The sequence below is a fragment of the Zingiber officinale genome, chromosome 9B (assembly GCF_018446385.1).
Source record: "Zingiber officinale cultivar Zhangliang chromosome 9B, Zo_v1.1, whole genome shotgun sequence".
NCBI lineage: Eukaryota > Viridiplantae > Streptophyta > Magnoliopsida > Zingiberales > Zingiberaceae > Zingiber > Zingiber officinale.
In genome coordinates, this window is record NC_056003.1 from 101,494,683 (window position 1) to 101,515,401 (window position 20,719).

Here is a 20,719-nt window from a genome sequence, read left to right on the forward strand (position 1 = left end):
GCTTACAAAGAAAGGTATAACTAGTAATTCTATTCCGCATCATACTAGTTTTCTTTGTATAAATTTTGAAATACCAAACACAAGAGGCATATGATTCTAGGTTTCGAATTTGTGATTCGAATTTGTGTTCTTTTGTTTTTTTCGATCTTGTGATTCGATTGTTTCTTTTGGTTAAACCTAGGATTACTATAAGAGAATTAAATATTAAATTTCGTTGAAAGGCTTTGTATAGGAAGTGGTAGATGCTCCCATACCCAAGAAGGCCTAGTGCCACACCATGTTTAACCTGGAAGCCAATCTCTGAAATTAATATTTAATTGAATTTGTAACATGGGTAGATTTGGATCAATAATGTTAAGTATCGTTTGCGATCCAAGTCTAAACCTCTAAGAATAGATAAGTTAAATTTGGAATCAATAATGTTAAGTTCCGTTTGTGATTCCTAATTTAATTTCTAAAGAACACAATAGATTGTTAGGAATGGTTCAGGACTTGTACTAAATTTTTGTACAGGGGAACCGGTACGATATTCCGAGTATCAACCAACATAACGACCTTTCCAGGTCGGTGTCCCAGACTTGCGTCCCAGTGCGAGTTATAAGTGAGCATGCTCTCACACCCAACGACCTTTCCAGGTCGGTGTCAAAGACTCTCTCCCCAGTGCGAGTTATAAGTGAGCATGCTCTCACGCCCAACGACCTTTCCATGTCGGTGTCCCAGAATCTCGTCCCATGGCGAGTTATAAGTGAGCATGCTCTCACGCCCAACGACCTTTCCAGGTCGGTGTCCCAGACTCTCGTCCTAGTGCGAGTTATAAGTGAGCATGCTCTCATATCCAATGACCTTTCCAGGTCGTTGTCCCAGACTCTCGCCCCAGTGCGAGTAATAAGTGAGCATGCTCTCACGCCCAACGACCCTTCTAGGTCGGTGTCCCAGACTCTCGCCTCAGTGCGAGTTATAAGTGAGCATGCTCTCACGCCCAACGACTTTTCCCAGTCGGTGTCCCAGACTCTCGCAACAGTGCGAGTTATAAGTGATCATGCTCTCATGCCCAACGACTTTTCCAGGTCGGTGTCCCAAACTCTCGCCCCAGTGCGAGTTATAAGTGAGCATACTCTCATGCCCAACGACCTTTCCAGATCGGTGTCCTAGACTCTCGCCCTAGTGCGAGTTATAAGTGAGCATGCTCTCACGCACAACGACCTTTCCAAGTCGGTGTCCCAGACTCTCGCCCCAGTGCGAGTTATAAGTGAGCATGCTCTCATGCCCAACGACCCTTCCAGGTCGGTGTCCCAGACTCTCGCCCCAATGCGAGTTATAAGTGAGCATGTTCTCACACCCAACGACCTTTCTAGGTCAGTGTCCGAGACTCTCGCCCTAGTGCGAGTTATAAGTGAGTATGCTCTCACGCCCAACGACCTTTCTAGGCTGGTGTCCTAGACTCTCGCCCCAGTGCGAGTTATAAGTGAGCATGTTCTCACGCCTAACGACCTTTCCAAGTCGGTGTCTCAGACTCTCGCCCCAGTGTGAGTTATAAGCGAGCATGCTCTCACGCCCAACGACCTTTCCAGGTCAGTGTCGCAGACTCTCGCCCTAGTGCGAGTTATAAGTGAGCATGCTTTCACGCCCTATGACCTTTCTAGGTCAGTGTCCCAGACTCTCGCCCCAGTTCGAGTTATAAGTGAGCATGATCTCACGCCCAACGACCTTTCCAGGTCGGTGTCTCAGACTCTCGCCCCAGTGCGAGTTATAAGTGAGTTTACTCTCACACCCAACGACCTTTCCAGGTCGGTGTCCCAGACTCTTGCCCCAATGCGAGTTATAAGTGAGCATGTTCTCATGCCCAACGACCATTCCAGGTCGGTGTCCCAAACTCTCGCCCTAGGGCGAGTTATAAGTGAGCATGCTCTCACTCCCAATGACCTTTCCAAATCGGTGTCCCAGACTCTCGCCCTAGTGCAAGTTATAAGTAAGCATGCTCTCACGCCCAACGACCTTTCCAGGTCAGTGTCCCAGACTCTCGCTCCAGTGTGAGTAATAAGTGAGCATGCTCTCACGCCCAACGACCCTTCTAGGTCGGTGTCCCAGACTCTCGCCTCAGTGCGAGTTATAGGTGAGCATGCTCTCACGCCCAACGACCTTTCCCGGTCGGTGTCCCAAACTCTCGCCCTAGTGCGAGTTATAATTGATCATGCTCTCATGCCCAACGACCTTTCCAGGTCGGTGTCCCAGACTCTCGCCCCAGTGCGAGTTATAAGTGAGCATGCTCTCATGCCCAACGACCTTTCCAGGTCGGTGTCCCAGACTCTCGCTCTAGTGCGAGTTATAAGTGCGAGTTATAAGTGAGCATGCTCTCACGCCCAATGACCTTTTTAGGTCAGTGTCCCAGACTCTCGCCCCAGTGAGAGTTATAAGTGAGCATGCTCACACGCTCAATGACCTTTCCCGGTCGGTGTCCCGGACTCTCGCCCCAATGCGAGTTATAAGTGAGCATGCTCTCACGCCCAATGACCTTTCCAGGTCGGTGTCCCAGACTCTCGCCCCAGTGCGAGTTATAAGTGAGCATGCTCTCACGCCCAACGACCTTTCCAGGTCGGTGTCCTAGACTCTCGCCCCAGTGCGAGTTAAAAGTGAGCATGCTCTCACGCCCAACGACCATCCAGGTCGGTGTCCCAGACTCTCGCCCCAGTGTGAGTTATAAGTGAGCACGCTCTCACGCCCAACGACCTTTCCAGGTCGGTGTCCCAAACTCTCGCCCCAGTGCGAGTTATAAGTGAGCATGATCTCACGCCCAACGAACTTCCAGGTCGGGTCCCAGACTCTCGCCTCAGTGCGAGTTATAAGTGAGTCTGCTCTCACGACTAATGACTTTCTCAGTCGGTATCTCCTACTCTCGCCTCAATGTGAAGCCGCGAGGTATACTTTCATGCTCAACAGATCTGTAGCCATACTTCTATTGCCAATATGAGATGCAAGTAGGTGGGCCCGTATGAACCACGACATCCCACCCCTTATGGTAAGAAAAATGTGTGGTAAGTAAATTGTTCTTTCTAAATTATGTCACGCCCCGGAGGAGTCCCTGTCCGAAGAAATTTCGGCAGCATCTCCCCTGTACGGCGGACAATCTGAAACTTTCTACAATCACCCTATACCTCAGCCACATGCGACTGGAATAATAACAATAATAAAACAATCACCACGCAGTTAATATCAATTTCAGCCTCTGGCTGACACAACCATGCAGTTTAATAGTAAACAAATAGAACAGTAATACGATGACTCGAAAACAACCCTACTCAACTACACTCGTAAAGCTCAAATCCGATTTTTCCTACTCCACTACACTCATAAAACACAAATCCGACAAACTCACCTCTTCTGCCGTCCAGGCAGGCATGGAGTAAAACATATCTAAATCATACCAAAATATATCAACGATAAGAATCCATACAAGATCCATAAGTAAAACATTACAAGACCAAGACATAGTCTGATAGAGAAAACTAAAATAACAACTCGTGATCAGCAGAGAACTAGCACTACGTGCAATGGGGACTAGCGACCGGAACTGCCTCCTGACAGCATCAACCTGAAAATAACAACGGAGGCGGGGGTGAGTCCAACGCTCAGCGGGTAACAACTGATATGCAAAATAAGGAATATAACAACTAGCACTAATCATGCGTACAGTCTCCTGATACAAGAAAGATAAAATGCAACTGAAGAATACAGGAGAAAACTGTACTAACCAGGACCAAGGTATAATGATAGCAGGTCGTCAGACCGAAAGTGTCATAATCCTGTATGCATGTCAATCATATGCATCCATATAAATGCATCATGCATATGATGCCAATGACATGGTCACCCCTGACGCCAGTCAGCCATCTCACACACAATGGTGAGTCCGAATGGGTAGGGCCGTGACAACCGTGCACTCTGACATCACTGCCCCTGATGAGTGACCTAGCGGACGGGATGCTGTCGGAGTACACACATACTCCTACCCCGAAATAATAAATGGGGGAGCGCAATGCTCTCACCTCCCGGTACACGATGACGGGGAGGAATCTCTGTCGGCTACCACGCTGCGTCACACTACCCATGAGCGGACCAACGGAGCCAAACAAAGTCCAACTGCCTGCCGGCTACAACTCTGCTACACTAAACCAACGGAGCCAAATAGAGCGGAATTGTCTGCTGGCTACCACGCTAAGTCACCAGACCAACGGAGCCAAACAGCAGAACTGCCACACACCTGTCTGATATACCACTAACCCATGAGTGGTGGTGTGTACAACATGTAACTGGCGATGTGCTCAACAATAATGGAGCAGACAATCGCACAGCATACAATCATGCAAGATGATGCATGACACTAAACATGACAATATCACAAATAGCATAGCATGCTCCATACATAAATATAAAATGTGTACCACAAGACAATGAATCAAATGGAAGATACACAAACAGATAGGGTATCAAATAAACCCTAGGTCCTGAACATAATGTATCATATGGTTGGGTCACTACCTAAAGCATGTATGATCAGGTAAATAATAACATGCAGCGCATATAAGTAAACAAGCAAACATGTAACATATCATGTAGTGACCACCCGAAACAAATGGATAACACAATCATTGCTATATGTTAAGCACATTATTATGAATATCAAAAGACATAAGTCAAAGTACCCACCTCCAATATAGATCGAGCTAGACAACCTCTGCATCAAAGTGCTCGTCACAAATTAATGTCCTGTGATATCAAACATATACGGATTTAGCTAATACCCTTATGCATTTAATTAGCTAACCAACCATTAATCCAAATTCAACTGGGTTTAACTTAACCCATTTCATCATTACAATGGATTAGGTATCCCCAATTATCTACAATCAAATTGGATTAGATTAATACATGAACTAATCCAAAACTCACCTAACGCGATAATGTTCACTAATGGCTCACGACCAGAGGAATTTGTGATTGGAACTCAACGACCTGATCTGTATTTAGAAATGGCTAAAACTACAAGATTGATCAACCAATTAAACATAATATACCCACACAAAGAAAAAAAAATGCGATCAGATCCTTACAAGCCTGATACCAAACACATCGTACCCCAATCAGGTCCGAACCTTCCTCTGGTGAAATCCCAATGCCACTGTGGTGCCGAGCCGGGACAAACAAAGGTGACAACGATGCTAGGGCACGAGCACAGCGGAGAAGAAGTTCGACGTCTATGCTGCTCCGTGAGGTACCGGCGGCTGTGTACCCTAAACTAGGGCACGGAAATCAGCCGGATGGGGCGGTGGTGGTGGAGACGGCTAGGAGGCGATCGACGTCGCGCTCCTTTGTTGAGGACAAGTGGCGGTGTGCAGCGGTGAAGAGGCTAGGGCAGAGGTGGCAGATTGGTGATCCAGGACACGACTTGGAGGTGGCTTCCGGCCGAAAGGGGCAGCAGCGTGTCCCGACCTCAATGGCGGAGACGAAGAAGAAGAAGGGGAAAAAGAAGAGGAGAAGGAGAAAGGGGTTCGACTCGGCTTTACCTGCGAGGCGTGCGACGGTTTTGTGGTGTCGGTCGAGAGTAGTTAGGGCAAGGGATCGGGCGAGGAAGCGGGGCGCGGGCTCGGGCACACGACGTCGAAGAAGAAGCGGCGAGGATAAGAAGAAAAAAAATATTAAGAAAAAGAAAAAGAAAAGGAAAAGGAAAAGAAAATAAAACTTTTCCTTATTAAAACTGGGTAGCCTAAACAGGCTTTTTCGGGCCCTATTTTTGTCCCCGTTAACTCGTCCATACGAGCTCCGAAAAATTTCTGAAAAATTCCTTTATTAATATTCGCCTATTTTTGGTATTTTACAAATTATCTTTTCTAGCAAATTCTCTTGGGGACATGTGCATATGGAACATGATAATAGGAAAGACAAGGAAATACATACCCACAACTTAATAGGAAGATAAGGTAGAGAACAAGGTTTATTTAATAAGAGTTGGGCAATATTTGTCAAGGGTTCACGATATTACAAGAACAAGATGCCTGATTCCCCTTCGCTAGATGAGCCTGCGCTTTAGCCAGTTCTTCCTTGATACATTGAATATTGCTTTGCAGATGGGTGATGGTTTCATCTTTGATCTGGTTTTCCTCTTGCAGGAGGGTTATAGTATCCTCATGCTTCAGTTTCAGATAGGCAATAAAATGATTTAGACTCCTCAGATCTGAATGAGCCTTATGCTTGAGAGCTACCTCGGCTCGAGTTCTGGATTTAGCCGCTAGCCGGAGTTCTTCCATTTTCCGACGGAGAGAGGACTGAAGGTCCCTACTCTGCGTCATTTCAAGCAGAGCCTCATCTCTGTGAGTTAGCGACTGGGTCAAATGAGCGAGTTGATGGCGCAGAGAAGATGCCTCGTTTGATTCCATGAGTACAAAGGGAGCTTGAGGAAAGTGAAGGCAACAGTATACTCGACCCCTCTTTTAAAGGAGGGGAATGTGAAGAGTTAACTTCGGAACATGTGAAGATATTTGGGAAATAGTGTGGCATTTATGGAAAAATAGCAGGATCGAGGATAGCGGAGTAAATGCGTAGGCAATAAAGACTCAATTAGGAAGGGTGATAAATTTTGAGTGGGATATCGGGAAAAGGGCCAGAAACCAAAGAAACACAAAGGGCATGTCAGGTGAGAACAGGACTTGGGTCTAGTCAGTTGGACTGGAGCCGCCTTCGACTAGACTTGAAGGGGAGGCTTGTGATACGGTGCATGATAGTGGGGTCGGACAGCGGACGTGGTCGGAAGTCAAGTCCTCGGGGCGGTAAGAAGTCAAGCCGACGAGGCAGTCAAAAGTCAAGTTCACGTGGCGGTCAGAAGTTAAGCTTACGTGGTGGTCAAAAGTCCGGCCTACGTGGAGGTCAAAAGTCCGGCCTACGTGGGGTGCAAAGGGCCAGGTTAAAGGGTGGTCCTGGTCGGGCACAATGTTGATTGCTACTCGGAAAACCTAACGGTTCCACTGTACAAAAATTTTGTACAAAGGTCTGAACCTTTTCCTAGCTACCATGTGTTCTTTTAAATTAAACTTGGATCGCCTGCGGAACTTTACACGTTTGATCCTAAGTTTAATTTATTTGTTCATTTAGGTTTAGACTTGGATCTCCTGCGGAACTTAACACGTTTGATTCAAATCACCTAGGTTATTAATTCCATTAAATATTAATTTCCAAAATTAGCTTCAAGGACTGCATGGCGAGGCACATGGCCTTCTTGGATATGGGAACAACCACCACCGCCTAGACAAAGCCTTTTAAGGAAAGATAATATTTAATTTCCTTAAATAACTTTAGGTCAACCAAAAAGAACAATCAAATCACAAGGAAAAGAAAAATAAAAGAACACAACATCGAAAACTAATTCGAAATACTAGAATCACATGCCTCTTGTATTTGGTATTTTTACAAAGAAATAAAACTAGTATGATGCGGAAATTAAATACTAGTATACCTTTTCTTTTGCAAACAAAAAACCTCTAGGTCTTCTACCGTATTCCTCTTTTAATCCTGGACGTTGTGTGGGCAACGATCTTCCGAGACGAGAACCACCAAGGCACCTTCTTCTTCCTTCCTTCAAGTTTCGGCCAAGCATATCTTCTAAAGGATGAAGAACTTTTTTCCACCAACCAAGCTCCAAGGGATGCAAGCTTTCTCTCCTTCTTCCTCAAGCTAGATCCGGCCACCTCCTCCAAGCTCCAAGAGATAAAGGATTTCGGCCACACAAGAGGAAGAGAGAAAAGGAGAAGGGTCGGCCACACCAAGGAAGAAAAGAGGGAGAAAATAGAATAGAGTCGTTAGTCATGAAGCCTCCTCTACCCCCTCTTTTATAATCCTTGGTCTTGGCAAATAAAGAAAATTTAATAAAAACTTCCTTAATTCTTTTGCCATTGAAAAAGAAAATTTATTTAATTAAAAACAATTTTCTTCTCATCAATTATAATGGCCGGCCATATTAAAGCTACAAACAAGGAGAGTTTTAATTAATTAAAACTTCCTAATTTGTCTCCAGAAATTTATAAAAAAAATTTCCAATAATTTTCATCCCTTCATGATGGGTAAAAAGGAAATTTTTATAAATTAAAATCTTTCTTTTAAACATGTGGATAAAAAGAAAGTTATTTCTAAAAATTAAAATCTTTTTTAATCTACAAATAAGGAAAGATATCAAATCTTTTCTTAATCTCTTGTAGAAACTTATAAAAGAGAATATTTAATTTTTAAACTCTCTTTTAAATCATGAACATGGTTAAAAAGGAAAGTTTTCTTTAAAATTTAAAATTCACCTTTTAATCAACAAATAAGGAAAGATTTCAAATTTTAAACTCTCTTTTAAACATGTAGATGATTTACAAATAAGGAAAATTTTTACCAAAAATTAAAACCATCCTTTTAATCTACAAATAAGGAAAGAGATTAATCTCTTCTCTTAATCTTTTATAGAAAACTATAAAAGGAAATTTTTAATTTTTTAAACTCTCTTTTAAAAACATGATATCCACATAAGAAATAATTTTAATAAAAATCCTTTTTAATATTCTAGTGGCCGACCACCTAAGCTTGGGACCCAAACTTTGGCTGACCACCAACTTGGCTCATCCACTTGGTCTTGGCCGGCCCTAGCTTGGGTTCCAAGCTAGCTTGGCCGACCCCATTGGATGGGTAAGAAGGTGGGTATGTGGTGGGTATTAATCTCTATATACAAGAGGCTACGATAGGAACCGAGAGGAGGAATTGGTTTTGGTCTCCCGATGAAATTAAGCATCCCGTGTTCGCCCCGAACACACAACTTAATTTCATCAATAATAATTCATTCCACTAAACAACTATTATTGAACTACCGCACCAATCCCAAATTACATTTTGGGCTCCTTCTTATTATGAGTGTGTCAGTCTCCCTGTGTTTAAGATGTCGAATGTCCACTAATTAAATGAGTTACTGACAACTCACTTAATTAATATCTTAGTCCAAGAGTAGTACCACTCAACCTCATCGTCATGTCGGACTAAGTCCACCTGCAGGGCTTAACATGACAATCCTTATGAGCTCCTCTTGGAGACATTCTCAACCTAGATTACTAGGACACAGTTTCCTTTTATAATCAACAACACACACTATAAGTGATATCATTTCCCAACTTATCGGGCTTATTGATTTATCGAAGTAAATCTCACCCATTGATAAATTAAAGAAATAAATATCAAATATATGTGCTTGTTATTATATTAGGATTAAGAGCACACACTTCCATAATAAATGAGGTCTTTGTTCCTTTATAAAGTAAGTATAAAAGAAACGACATCTAATGGTCCTACTCAATACACTCTAAGTGTACTAGTGTAATTATATAGTTAAGATAAACTAATACCTAATTACACTACGACCTTCCAATGGTTTGTTCCTTTCCATCTTGGTCGTGAGCTACTGTTTATAATTTATAAGGTACTGATTACATGATCCTCTGTGTGTGACACCACACACCATGTTATCTTCAATATAAATTAATTGAACAACTACATTTATCATAAATATAGACATTTGACTAATGTGATTCTTATTTCTAGATAAATGTTTATACCAAAAGCTAGGCTTTTAGTATACATCCTAGCAATCTCCCATTTATACTAAAAGACTAAGCTGCCATATCTGCTGCCATACATCTGATTCCCATCCCTTCAACATGCCCATCAAAAGCTCTTTCCTTAAGGGCCTTAGTGAAAAGATCTATAGGTCATCATCTGATGCAATCTAGGCAGCAACAACTACTCCTCGTTTATACGATTTCTCGTATTGGGTGGTACTTGCGCTCTATTGTGTTTACTTGCCTTATAGACTCATGGTTTCTTCGAGTTTGCTACTGCACCACTATTATTACAATAAATTGTAATAATCTTTGGACAAACCAGAAAACATATCTAAGTCTATCTTGAGGTTATTAAATCATTCAGCTTTTATGACTACCTCAGAGGCTTGCCATATACTCAGCTTCTATGGTGGAGTCCAGAAAAACACCTACGCTTATCACTCTTCCATAGTTATGACTTTACCTCCTAAAGTAAACACAAAACCCCGAGGTTGACTTACTATTGTCCCTATTCGATTGGAAGTCAAAATCCGTGCAACCCACAGGGACCAAATTAACTGCCTTGTAAGCTAACATATAATCTTTAGTGCCTCTAAGGTACTTCAATATATGCTTTACTACAGTCCAATGTCCTTGTCTAGGGTTACTTTGATATCTGCTAACTATGTCCTTGGCAAAACAGATTTCTGATCTCATACACAGCATTGCATACATTAGGCTTCCCACAACCGAAGCATAAGGAACTGCCTTCATGTCCTTTATCTCTTTTGATGTCTTTAGAGACGTCTCTTTAGATAAAGATACTCCATGCCTAAAAGGTAAGAAACCTTTCTTAGAGTTCTGCATACTAAACGAGCAAGGATTGTATGAAGCTCGGGATAAGCACAACATTTTTTTCTTGCGATCCCTTATGTCTTTGATCCCAAGAATGTGTGCACATTTTCCTAAGTTCTTCATATCGAATTGTTTGGGCAACCATATCCTTACTTACGACAACACTTTGATATTGTTTCCAACTACCAAAAATCTCATCTGCGTATAGTACAAGAAATACCACCACGTTTCCATCACACTTTACAAAATTCATTCGGTTATAAAATAAACCCATAGGTCTGGATTACTTTATTAAACCGGATGTACCAAGATCTTGAAGCTTTACTTCAGTCCATAGACTGATTAAGCTTTCACACAAGATGCTCTTTGCTCTTTGCAATGAACCTTTCTGGTTGCTTTATATGGATGCTTTCTTCAAGACTTCCGTTAAGGAAAACTATCTTGACATCCACTTGCCAAATCTCATAATCCATATGAGCAACAATAGATAAAGGAATCCAGATAGACTTTAAGCATGGCTACCAGTAAAAGGTTTTCCTTTTTCAACAAGCCTTGCTTTGAAAGTATACACCTTCCTGTCTGTCCTTCCTTTTCTATGGCTTTTACATCATTTGGTAATTTTTCGAGCTTCCAGACTTTATTAGAATACATATATTCTAATTCTTCATTGCTTTTTGCCAAGATGTTGCATCTTTATCTTGGAGTGCTTCGTCATATGTCTGGGGATCAGGTTCATGTTTACTTTGGATCAAGTTCGAAAACTCTCCCAAAAACATGAATCTCTCAGGTTGCCTCACAACCCTCCCACTACGACGAGACATTGTCTGTTGTTGTGATACTTGTTGCAGTTTCCTTGTGGTATCTCATCTTGTACAGTTGGTACTAGATTAGACGTGTCCTTTATTAAGAACAAATTTACTTATGGGCTTGTGGTTCATTATATAGTCCTCTTCTAAAAATCAGTCATTGATGCTAACAATGACCTTCTGATTTTTAAGACTATAAACCTACTTTCATTTCTCTAGGATAACCCACAAACAAGTGAATTCCTATCCAACTTATTATTGTCTCTCTTCAGCATATGTGCTGAACTACTTGAATCCGAATATGCTTCAAAATAGGCTTACGCCTATTCAGCAATTCTATATGAGTAGAGAGTTCTGACTTTGGAAGGTACTATGTTCACTTTCTTTTTCAGAGTATATCCTTAAAACGAACTTGGTAATTTTCTGAATAACTCATCATCAATCTAATTATTTCCATAAGAGTCATATACCTTCTTTTTACTACACCATTCTGTTGGGGTGTACCAGGTGCAGTTAGTTGAGATTGAATCTCTACTTTTGATAAGTAACTCCTAAATTGTCCCAAGAGGTACTTGCCACTACGATCTTACCATAGTGACTTGATACTTTTACTTTAACGTTTCTCCGCATCAACCTTGTACTCTTTGAACTAATCAAAGCACTTAGTCTTGCGGTACATTAAGTAAATGTATTTGTATCTTGAATAGTTTTCTATAAAATAGACGAAATATTCGATACTTCCTCTTGTCTGGATAGTCATAGGATCACACAAATCAGGATGAACCAATTCCAACATATCTTTGGCTCCATACCCCTTAGACTTAAAAGCTTCTTGGTTATTTTTCCTTCCAAGTAAGACTCGCAGGTTGGAAAGATTTCCACTACTAATGAACCCAAAAGTTCATCAGCTACCAATGAATCCTACTCAAGTTAATATAACCTAGCCTTAGATGCCAAAGATATAATTGGCTCATTTCCGAAGGTTACTTTCTCTTAAAGTTAGAAGATGTGTTACTAATTTCCATTTGTTACATCGTGGGAGTTATTGGATTTATAAATTGCCAACCAACGTACCAGAATAGATAACTTCCCTCTTTTCCTTAACAACTTTAAAAGAGGCAGAATATCAAGTTCTTTGAATAGTTTAGAAACTGAAAACTAGTTCTTTCTAAACTTGGTACGTAAAAATAATTACTTAAAATCCATATTTTATTCTTATCAAAGGATAAACATCTCCCACTGCAATAACTGCCACTTTTACAGCAGTGCCCATGTGGACGGTGTTTATATTTTCATTTAGTTGTTGGGTTTCCTGGAACCCTGCAATGAATTACAGACATGATTAATGGCATCTGTATCTACACTTCAGGTTCTAGTAGATAACACCACTAAACATGTTTCAACTAATGAATTAAATACACCTATATTGTTCTTAGTTCTAAGAAGACAGTCTACCTTAATGTCCAAGTCCTATTTCCAATCATTACAATTGGGACTACTAAGTCTTTTCTATAGTATAACAACTAGGGAATTGATAAACATTTTAAATCCTAAGAATCACAAAAATATTTGGTCAATATCAATTCCTTAAAATCCCATGAATTTTGTATGCCACGATAGTTTGGACGTATACAAAATCAAAGAGGAGATTTTATCCATTAATTTTATTATCTCGTCAACTTTACTTTATGACGAATAAAATTAATAGTTGATTTGTCTTTGATCAAATATTTGGTCAAAACTTTTGAATTTAAAATAAATTGATTCCTCAAACAATATTATTTAAATTCACCAACACCTCAAACACCGTGAATTTTGCATGCCACGATAGTGTGGACGTATACAAAATTTAAACATTTGTAAGAGGAGGGTTTTACCCATTAATTATCTTGTCATTAAATCTTTATGACAAAATAAAATTACCTCAAACACCGTGAATTTTGTATGCCACGATAGTGTAGACGTATACAAAATCAAACATTTGTAAGAGGAGTTTTTAATTTTATTATCTTGTTAACCTATTTATTTGACAAATTAATAGTTGGTTTTCTTCGGTCACACAAATAATAGCAGTGACTCCGATGGGGAGGATACTATTAGACATGCCTAAGTGTATACCATTACTTGACACTAAGTCCATTAATAAGATTGTGCCCCTTCCGATGGGGAAGATCACACGCTCTTAATTAACTTCCCATAGTCATCCAAAATGGAAGTTTAATCTAGTGATCCGCAAACAAGCTCATCCAATATGGAGGAAGGCACTCAGAGCCAACGCGCAAGCTTGTTGCATCACTTATAAACCAGTAATGGAGATCGTGGAATTTTAAAAAATAAATCCCTCTCCCACTTAGTTATTTAAAGTGAGGAATTTTGACTATGCTAGCCTACTTAACATGCATACTAACAAGCACACACATCACAGCATAAAAAGCAATAAATAGAAAAACTAATTTTCAACTATTATGACTTTTATCTATTATTGTCCTCCGTGTGTCACAAACCCTAGCTGCTGCCATCTTTGGCCACCGCCACCGGGTCTAGTTGTCGCATCCATCTTGATCCTTGTTCCGCTGCGCCTTTGGTCCTCAAAAGGTTCCACGCCTTTGCAAGATTCGATCCGCGACATAAATAGAATTTTACATTTTTCGATCATATATTCCTCGAAGGAATGTACATGTAAACTAGATCGAACATAAAATAAAATTTACATCCATCGATCCTATATTCCATAAAAGGAATATACATGTAACTAGATCAAAAAATAAAATCCTAATAAAGCTAAATACAGCTCCTGCTGTATTTTATAATACAATCATGCACACACAATAAAATGCCCTTGACATGTCCAAGGGTCCAATCACACACACAATATCTATAAGCCATAATAGTTGGATCCTGCATCCACAAAGTAAGCACATCCTACTATTATCCTGCATAAATTATGTATGACATGTGCATAATTAAACTAATACCAAATACACAGAGGCAAAACCCTAGCTCTGATACCAATTGTTGGTTGCTACTCGGAAAACCTAACGGTTCCACTGTACAAAAATTTTGTACAAAGGTCTGAACCTTTTCCTAGCTACCATGTGTTCTTTTAAATTAAACTTGGATCGCCTGCGGAACTTTACACGTTTGATCCTAAGTTTAATTTATTTGTTCTTTTAGGTTTAGACTTGGATCTCCTGCGGAACTTAATACGTTCGATCCAAATCACCTAGGTTATTAATTCTATTAAATATTAATTTCCAAAATTGGCTTGCAGGACTGCATGGTGAGGCACATGGCTTTCTTGGATATGGGAACAACCACCACTGCCTAGACAAAGCCTTTTAAGGAAAGCTAATATTTAATTTCCTTAAATAACTTTAGGTCAACCAAAATGAACAATCAAATCACAAGGAAAAGAAAAATAAAAGCACACAACATCAAAAACTAATTCGAAATACTAGAATCGCATGCCTCTTGTATTTGGTATTTTTACAAAGAAATAAAACTAGTATGATGCGGAAATTAAATACTAGTATACCTTTTCTTTTGCAAACAAAAAACCTCTAGGTCTTCTACCGTATTCCTCTTCTAATCCCGGACGTTGTGTGGGCAACGATCTTCAGAGACGAGAACCACCAAAGCACCTTCTTCTTCCTTCCTTCAAGTTTCAGCCAAGCATATCTTCTAAAGGATGAAGAACTTTTTTCCACCAACCAAGCTCCAAGGGATGCAAGCTTTCTCTCCTTCTTCCTCAAGCTAGATCCGGCCACCTCCTCCAAGCTCCAAGAGATAAAGGATTTCGGCCACACAAGAGGAAGAGAGAAAAGGAGAAGGGCCGGCCACACCAAGGAAGAAAAGAGGGAGAAAATAGAATAGAGTCGTTAGCCATGAAGCCTCCTCTACCCCCTCTTTTATAATCCTTGGTCTTGGCAAATAAGGAAAATTTAATAAAAACTTCCTTAATTCTTTTGCCATTGAAAAAGAAAATTTATTTAATTAAAAACAATTTTCTTCTCATCAATTATAATGGTCGGCCATATTAAAGCTACAAATAAGGAGAGTTTTAATTAATTAAAACTTCCTAATTTGTCTCCAGAAATTTATAAAAAATTTCTCCAATAATTTTCATCCCTTCGTGATTGGTAAAAAGAAAATTTTTATAAATTAAAATCTTTCTTTTAAACATGTGGATAAAAAGAAAGTTATCTCTAAAATTTAAAATCTCTTTTAAACTACAAATAAGGAAAGATATCAAATCTTTTATCTCTTGTAGAAACTTATAAAAGAGAATATTTAATTTTTAAACTCTCTTTTAAATCATGAACATGGTTAAAAAGGAAGGTTTTCTTTAAAATTTAAAATTCACCTTTTAATCAACAAATAAGGAAAGATTTCAAATTTTAAACTCTCTTTTAAACATGTAGATGATTTACAAATAAGGAAAGTTTTTACAAAAAATTAAAATCATCCTTTTAATCTACAAATAAGGAAAGAGATTAATCTCTTCTCTTAATCTTTTATAGAAAACTATAAAAGGAAATTTTTAATTTTTTAAACTCTCTTTTAAAAACATGATATCCACATAAGAAATAATTTTAATAAAAATCCTTTTTAATATTCTAGTGGCCGACCACCTAAGCTTGGGACCCAAACTTTGGCTGACCACCAACTTGGCTCATCCACATGGTCTTGGCCGGCCCTAGCTTGGGTTCCAAGCTAGCTTGGCCGACCCCATTGGATGGGTAAGAAGGTGGGTATGTGGTGGGTATTAATCTCTATATACAAGAGGCTACGATAGGAACCGAGAGGAGGAATTGGTTTTGGTCTCCCGATGAAATTAAGCTTCCCGTGTTCGCCCCAAACACACAACTTAACTTCATTAATAATAATTCATACCACTAAAGAATTATTATTGAACTACCGCACAAATCCCAAATTATATTTTGGGCTCATTCTTATTATGAGTGTGTTAGTCTCCCTGTGTTTAAAATGTCGAATGTCCACTAATTAAATGAGTTACTGACAACTCACTTAATTAATATCTTAACCCAAGAGTAGTACCACTCAACCTCATCGTCATGTCGGACTAAGTCCACCTGCAGGGTTTAACATGACAATCCTTATGAGCTCCTCTTGGAGACATTCTCAACCTAGATTACTAGGACACAGTTTCCTTCTATAATCAACAACACGCACTATAAGTAATATCATTTCCCAACTTATCGGGCTTATTGATTTATCGAAGTAAATCTCACCCATTGATAAATTAAAGAAATAAATATCAAATATATGTGCTTGTTATTATATTAGGATTAAGAGCACACACTTCCATAATAAATGAGGTCTTTGTTCCTTTATAAAGTCAGTATAAAAGAAACGACATCTAATGGTCCTACTCAATACACTCTAAGTGTACTAGTGTAATTATATAGTTAAGATAAACTAATACCTAATTACACTACGACCTTCCAATGGTTTATTCCTTTCCATCTTAGTCGTGAGCTACTGTGTATAATTTATAAGGTACTGATAACATGATCCTCTGTGTGTGACACCACACACCATGTTATCTTCAATATAAATTAATTGAACAACTACATTTATCATAAATGTAGACATTTGACGAATGTGATTCTTATTTCTAGATAAATGTTTATACCAAAAGCTAAGCTTTTAGTATACATCCTAACACACAAGTGGCAGGCCGGAGTTAGACCTACATGTCAAGTAGGAACTCGGAGGGTAGGATATACAGGTCATGATTTATAGACTTGCGGTACAGGATACACGGATCAAAGCGTACAGGTCGGGATATGTAAACCAAGGATTACAGATCAGGACTTACGGACATGCGGGTCGGGATACCCAGATCAAAATGTACAGATCGGGATATGCAAACCAAGGATTACAGGTCAGGACTTACGCACTTGCGGAACAAGATACGAGAACTAAAGCGTACAGGTCGGGATATGCAAACCAAGGATTACAGATCAGGACTTACGGACTTGCGGGTCGGGATACCCGGATCAAAGCGTACATATCGGGATATGCAAACCAAGGATTACATGTCAGGAATTACGGACTTGCGGGTCGGGATACCCGGATCAAAGCGTACAGATCGGGATATGCAAACCAAGGATTACAGGTCAAGACTTACGGACTTGCGGAACAAGATACGAGGAGTAAAGTGTACAGGTCGGGATATGCAAACCAAGGATTACAAGGCAGGATTTATAGACTCGCGACACAGGATACACGGACCAAAGCGTACAGGTAGGGATATGCAAACCAAGGATTACAGGACAGGACTTATAGACTTGCGGTACAGGATACACGGACCAAAGTATACAGGTCCGGATATCCGAACCAAGGGTTACAGGTCATGACTTACAGATTTGCGGAATATGATACATGGACAAAGGCTTATAGGTTAGGGTAATATACGGAACAGGGCCGTGCATACGGGACGAGACTTAAGGAACGATAAGCAAGGGCCTCGATTGACAGGGCGGTAGGCGCAGATCTGGACCTACTGAGATAGACTGAATAGCAAATGTAGGGCGGGACGTACAAATCTAGATTTGTGGGACAACAAACACAAGCCGGAGAATGCGCCAGGGAAGGCAGGTCTGGGCATACAGGTCAAGATTTACAGGTATGAAGACTCAGTCTAAGATTAACATACCAGAGCGAATAGGCACTACGAGACAATCAAGCCAGAGAATCGTAATAACCCGTCAGAAAATAATCACCACATGTCAGGGAATATGCTAACGGTTTATGGCTCGTCGTTGTCTCCTGATCCCTCCCCAGACCTATAGAAAGATGCCACGTGTCATTCACCGCTAGACAAATCTTGACACCCGACATTCCCTGACACTCGTCAGATTCCAGAAGCATCCACTGCCATATAAAAAGGGAGACTTTGTCTCTACGCAGGTACGCTCACTCGTCTTTTCATTTTCGTCTTTTATTTTTCGTTCTTTCACTGTGATTCTAGGGAAAAAAAATACCTGACTTGAGCGTCGGAGGGCCTGATCCGTAGACTTTTTCCCTGGTTCTTGGTCTCTAACGTAGAGGCGACTTGTCTGAGTGTGCGCAGAGCCTTCGCGTCGTCGTCCCCGTCATCACCTCCCGTCATCCGCTCGTGGGAACCCTTCCGATAGGTGCTAGATCAACTAGGTATCTCGGCGACTCTCCGTCAGCACCATCGACAGCACGACCAATCTCTGTCCGACTCAGTTTCCGGACGAGATCACTTATCATTGTAAAAGCTAGCAACTAGATTTTACATGTAAAAATTAGTTCCTAACTTTTACTCTTAGTTGCTAATTTTTACGTGTAAAAACTAATTGTTAATTTCTACAAGACTGATAACTAATACGAGGGTATTTCGGACAGAGAACCTTAAGAAACACATAGGGATGTACATTTGATTTTAAAGAGAAATGGGATGCCCGTTTTTGTCATACGGTGAGCGTTTATTTGATTCGTGCCCTGTTTAAAATATATTATTTAACTCATCCGAATAAAATAATCAAATCTAATTATAAAACAAATATTATTATTATTCTAACAATATTATATAAGACTATTTCAGGGAGTTAGAGCAATTACTTTCTTTAAATATGCGTTACAGTAAATCGTAACTATTATAATATATAATAATAATTATAATTAATTATAATTATAATATATCTGACTGATTTAAAATTTAGACGGAGATAATATTAAAAATAATATACTCGACATGAATTACTAATGAGAGATAAAAAAAACCCTCTCATTTAAAAAAAATAAAGACGTTTTTTGTTTTTTTAATCCAAATTCTTTATGTTTGTTTTATCGTCACCCAGCTTAATTTCCAGTCCACCGCCCGCCTTCCGTTTTTCTGATTCTAATATAAATTATGAATTATAAAAATTATAATTATAATTTATTTCCCCCATTTAATCCCTCTCTCCCTCTGCCACGATCCGTCGTGGACTCATCTGTTTCCATTTCCAGCACCAAATCCATTGCCGCCGCCGCTACCGCCACCATCTTCCTTTCCCTTTTACTTTCTCAAGGTATTATTTCTTTTCTCATCTCTTCTCTGTGCGGTGTTGAATTTTCTATTGGGATTCAGTAGGCTTCCACCGAAAGCAACGGATTGATGAACCGTAACGCCAAAGATTTGATTTTTGCTGCTTCATTTTTTTTTCAAAGAAATAGATGAGGTACAGCCATTGCGTGGATCTTTCTGTCGACTTTGATTTTACCTTTTTAGCTGCTCGTAGATTGATTGATCGGGAGAGGATCAGGGAGGAGGATGGCGGAGGAGCAGCGATTCGAGGAGGGTCACCGCCTCTGCGCGAACAACTGCGGCTTCTTTGGGAGCCCCGCGACGCTCGACCTCTGCTCCAAGTGCTACCGCGATCACTGTGTGGAGGAGGAGGAGCGGCGGCCGCGTCGGCAGATTCAGGATTCTGCCGCCGGTAAGGTCGCCGCCGAGAACTCCAGCTCCAAAACCTCCGCGACCCGAGCCGCGATCGCGGCGGTGGCAGATCAGGTAGAAGAGGTGGAGACGAAGGAAGACAGGGCAGCGGTGGGACCGAGACGGTGCGCTAGTTGCCGTAAGCGAGTAGAGCTGACGGGATTTCAGTGCCGATGCGGCGCCACCTACTGCGGCACCCACCGCTACGCAGAGCAGCACGGGTGCAGCTTCGATTTCAAGGCGGCCGGCCGCGCCGCCATCGCCCGCGCCAACCCTGTCGTCAAGGCCGACAAGCTCCGGAAGATCTGAAACAATTTCCTTACCTCTGCCTCTCCCGAATCGACGGCCGCGAGATCGCCGTCCCGACGCGATGATCGATCATTGATGGTTCATCGGTGGATGTGCTCCCTGTTTTTTTTTTTTTAACTTTTATTATTAATTTAGTGGTTGTGAGTGGTGATGGAACGTCTGATCGACTTGTGGTATTTTAGTTTTTTTTTAAAAATTTAGTGCCTTAATTATATATATAAATGCATTATTAATTTTATATTAGACATTATTTAATGCTAATAAAGATGATGGTAAAGTGGATGTTGCCGTTTACGCGTGGTTGGAGCCCTATACCGTTGGATCGTGGTGTTATACAGAAGCTCTCCCACGGACATAGCGACGTGGAAAGTGAATGGTTATTTGTGACGCAAGGTTTCGGGGTTGAATCTTAAGGTTGGGGGTGTAAATTTTGTAAAATTTTTGCATCCTGTATAACTGACTCCTCATCTATTTATTTTGTTTAGTCATCATAATTTATCTCTTTTATATCAGCCTCGAACGAATTATCAAATCTTAAGAATATGATGTTATAATAGAATATTTAAATTATCACTTATATATTTATCGTTCGAATGTAATGTTATAATAAAATATTCAAATTATCACTTATGTATTTACCGTTCGAATGTTAGAATTTTTCC

The 20,719-nt window shown here is 40.4% G+C and overlaps 1 protein-coding gene across 2 annotated transcripts; it reads left to right on the plus strand.

The window, feature by feature from the left end:
• The first annotated feature begins 19,187 nt into the window (after window positions 1-19,187).
• On the plus strand, window positions 19,188-20,273 carry LOC122024055 (zinc finger A20 and AN1 domain-containing stress-associated protein 5-like). 2 transcript variants are annotated; one of them, XM_042582574.1, is made up of 2 exons: window positions 19,188-19,341; window positions 19,552-20,273. In XM_042582574.1, the coding sequence occupies exon 2, from the start codon at window positions 19,584-19,586 to the stop codon at window positions 20,055-20,057; it is 474 nt and encodes a 157-aa protein (XP_042438508.1). In that variant the 5' UTR covers window positions 19,188-19,341; window positions 19,552-19,583; the 3' UTR covers window positions 20,058-20,273. The 2 variants fall into 2 exon arrangements, with proteins under 2 accessions (XP_042438508.1, XP_042438509.1); XM_042582575.1 differs by having other exon boundaries at window positions 19,204-19,341; window positions 19,542-20,273.
• The last annotated feature ends 446 nt before the right edge of the window (window positions 20,274-20,719 follow it).

What these genes read in the sequence shown, in the direction of transcription:
- LOC122024055 (XM_042582574.1), top strand. Translation starts at nt 19,584, where the DNA reads ATGGCGGAGGAGCAGCGATTCGAGGAGGGTCACCGCCTCTGCGCGAAC.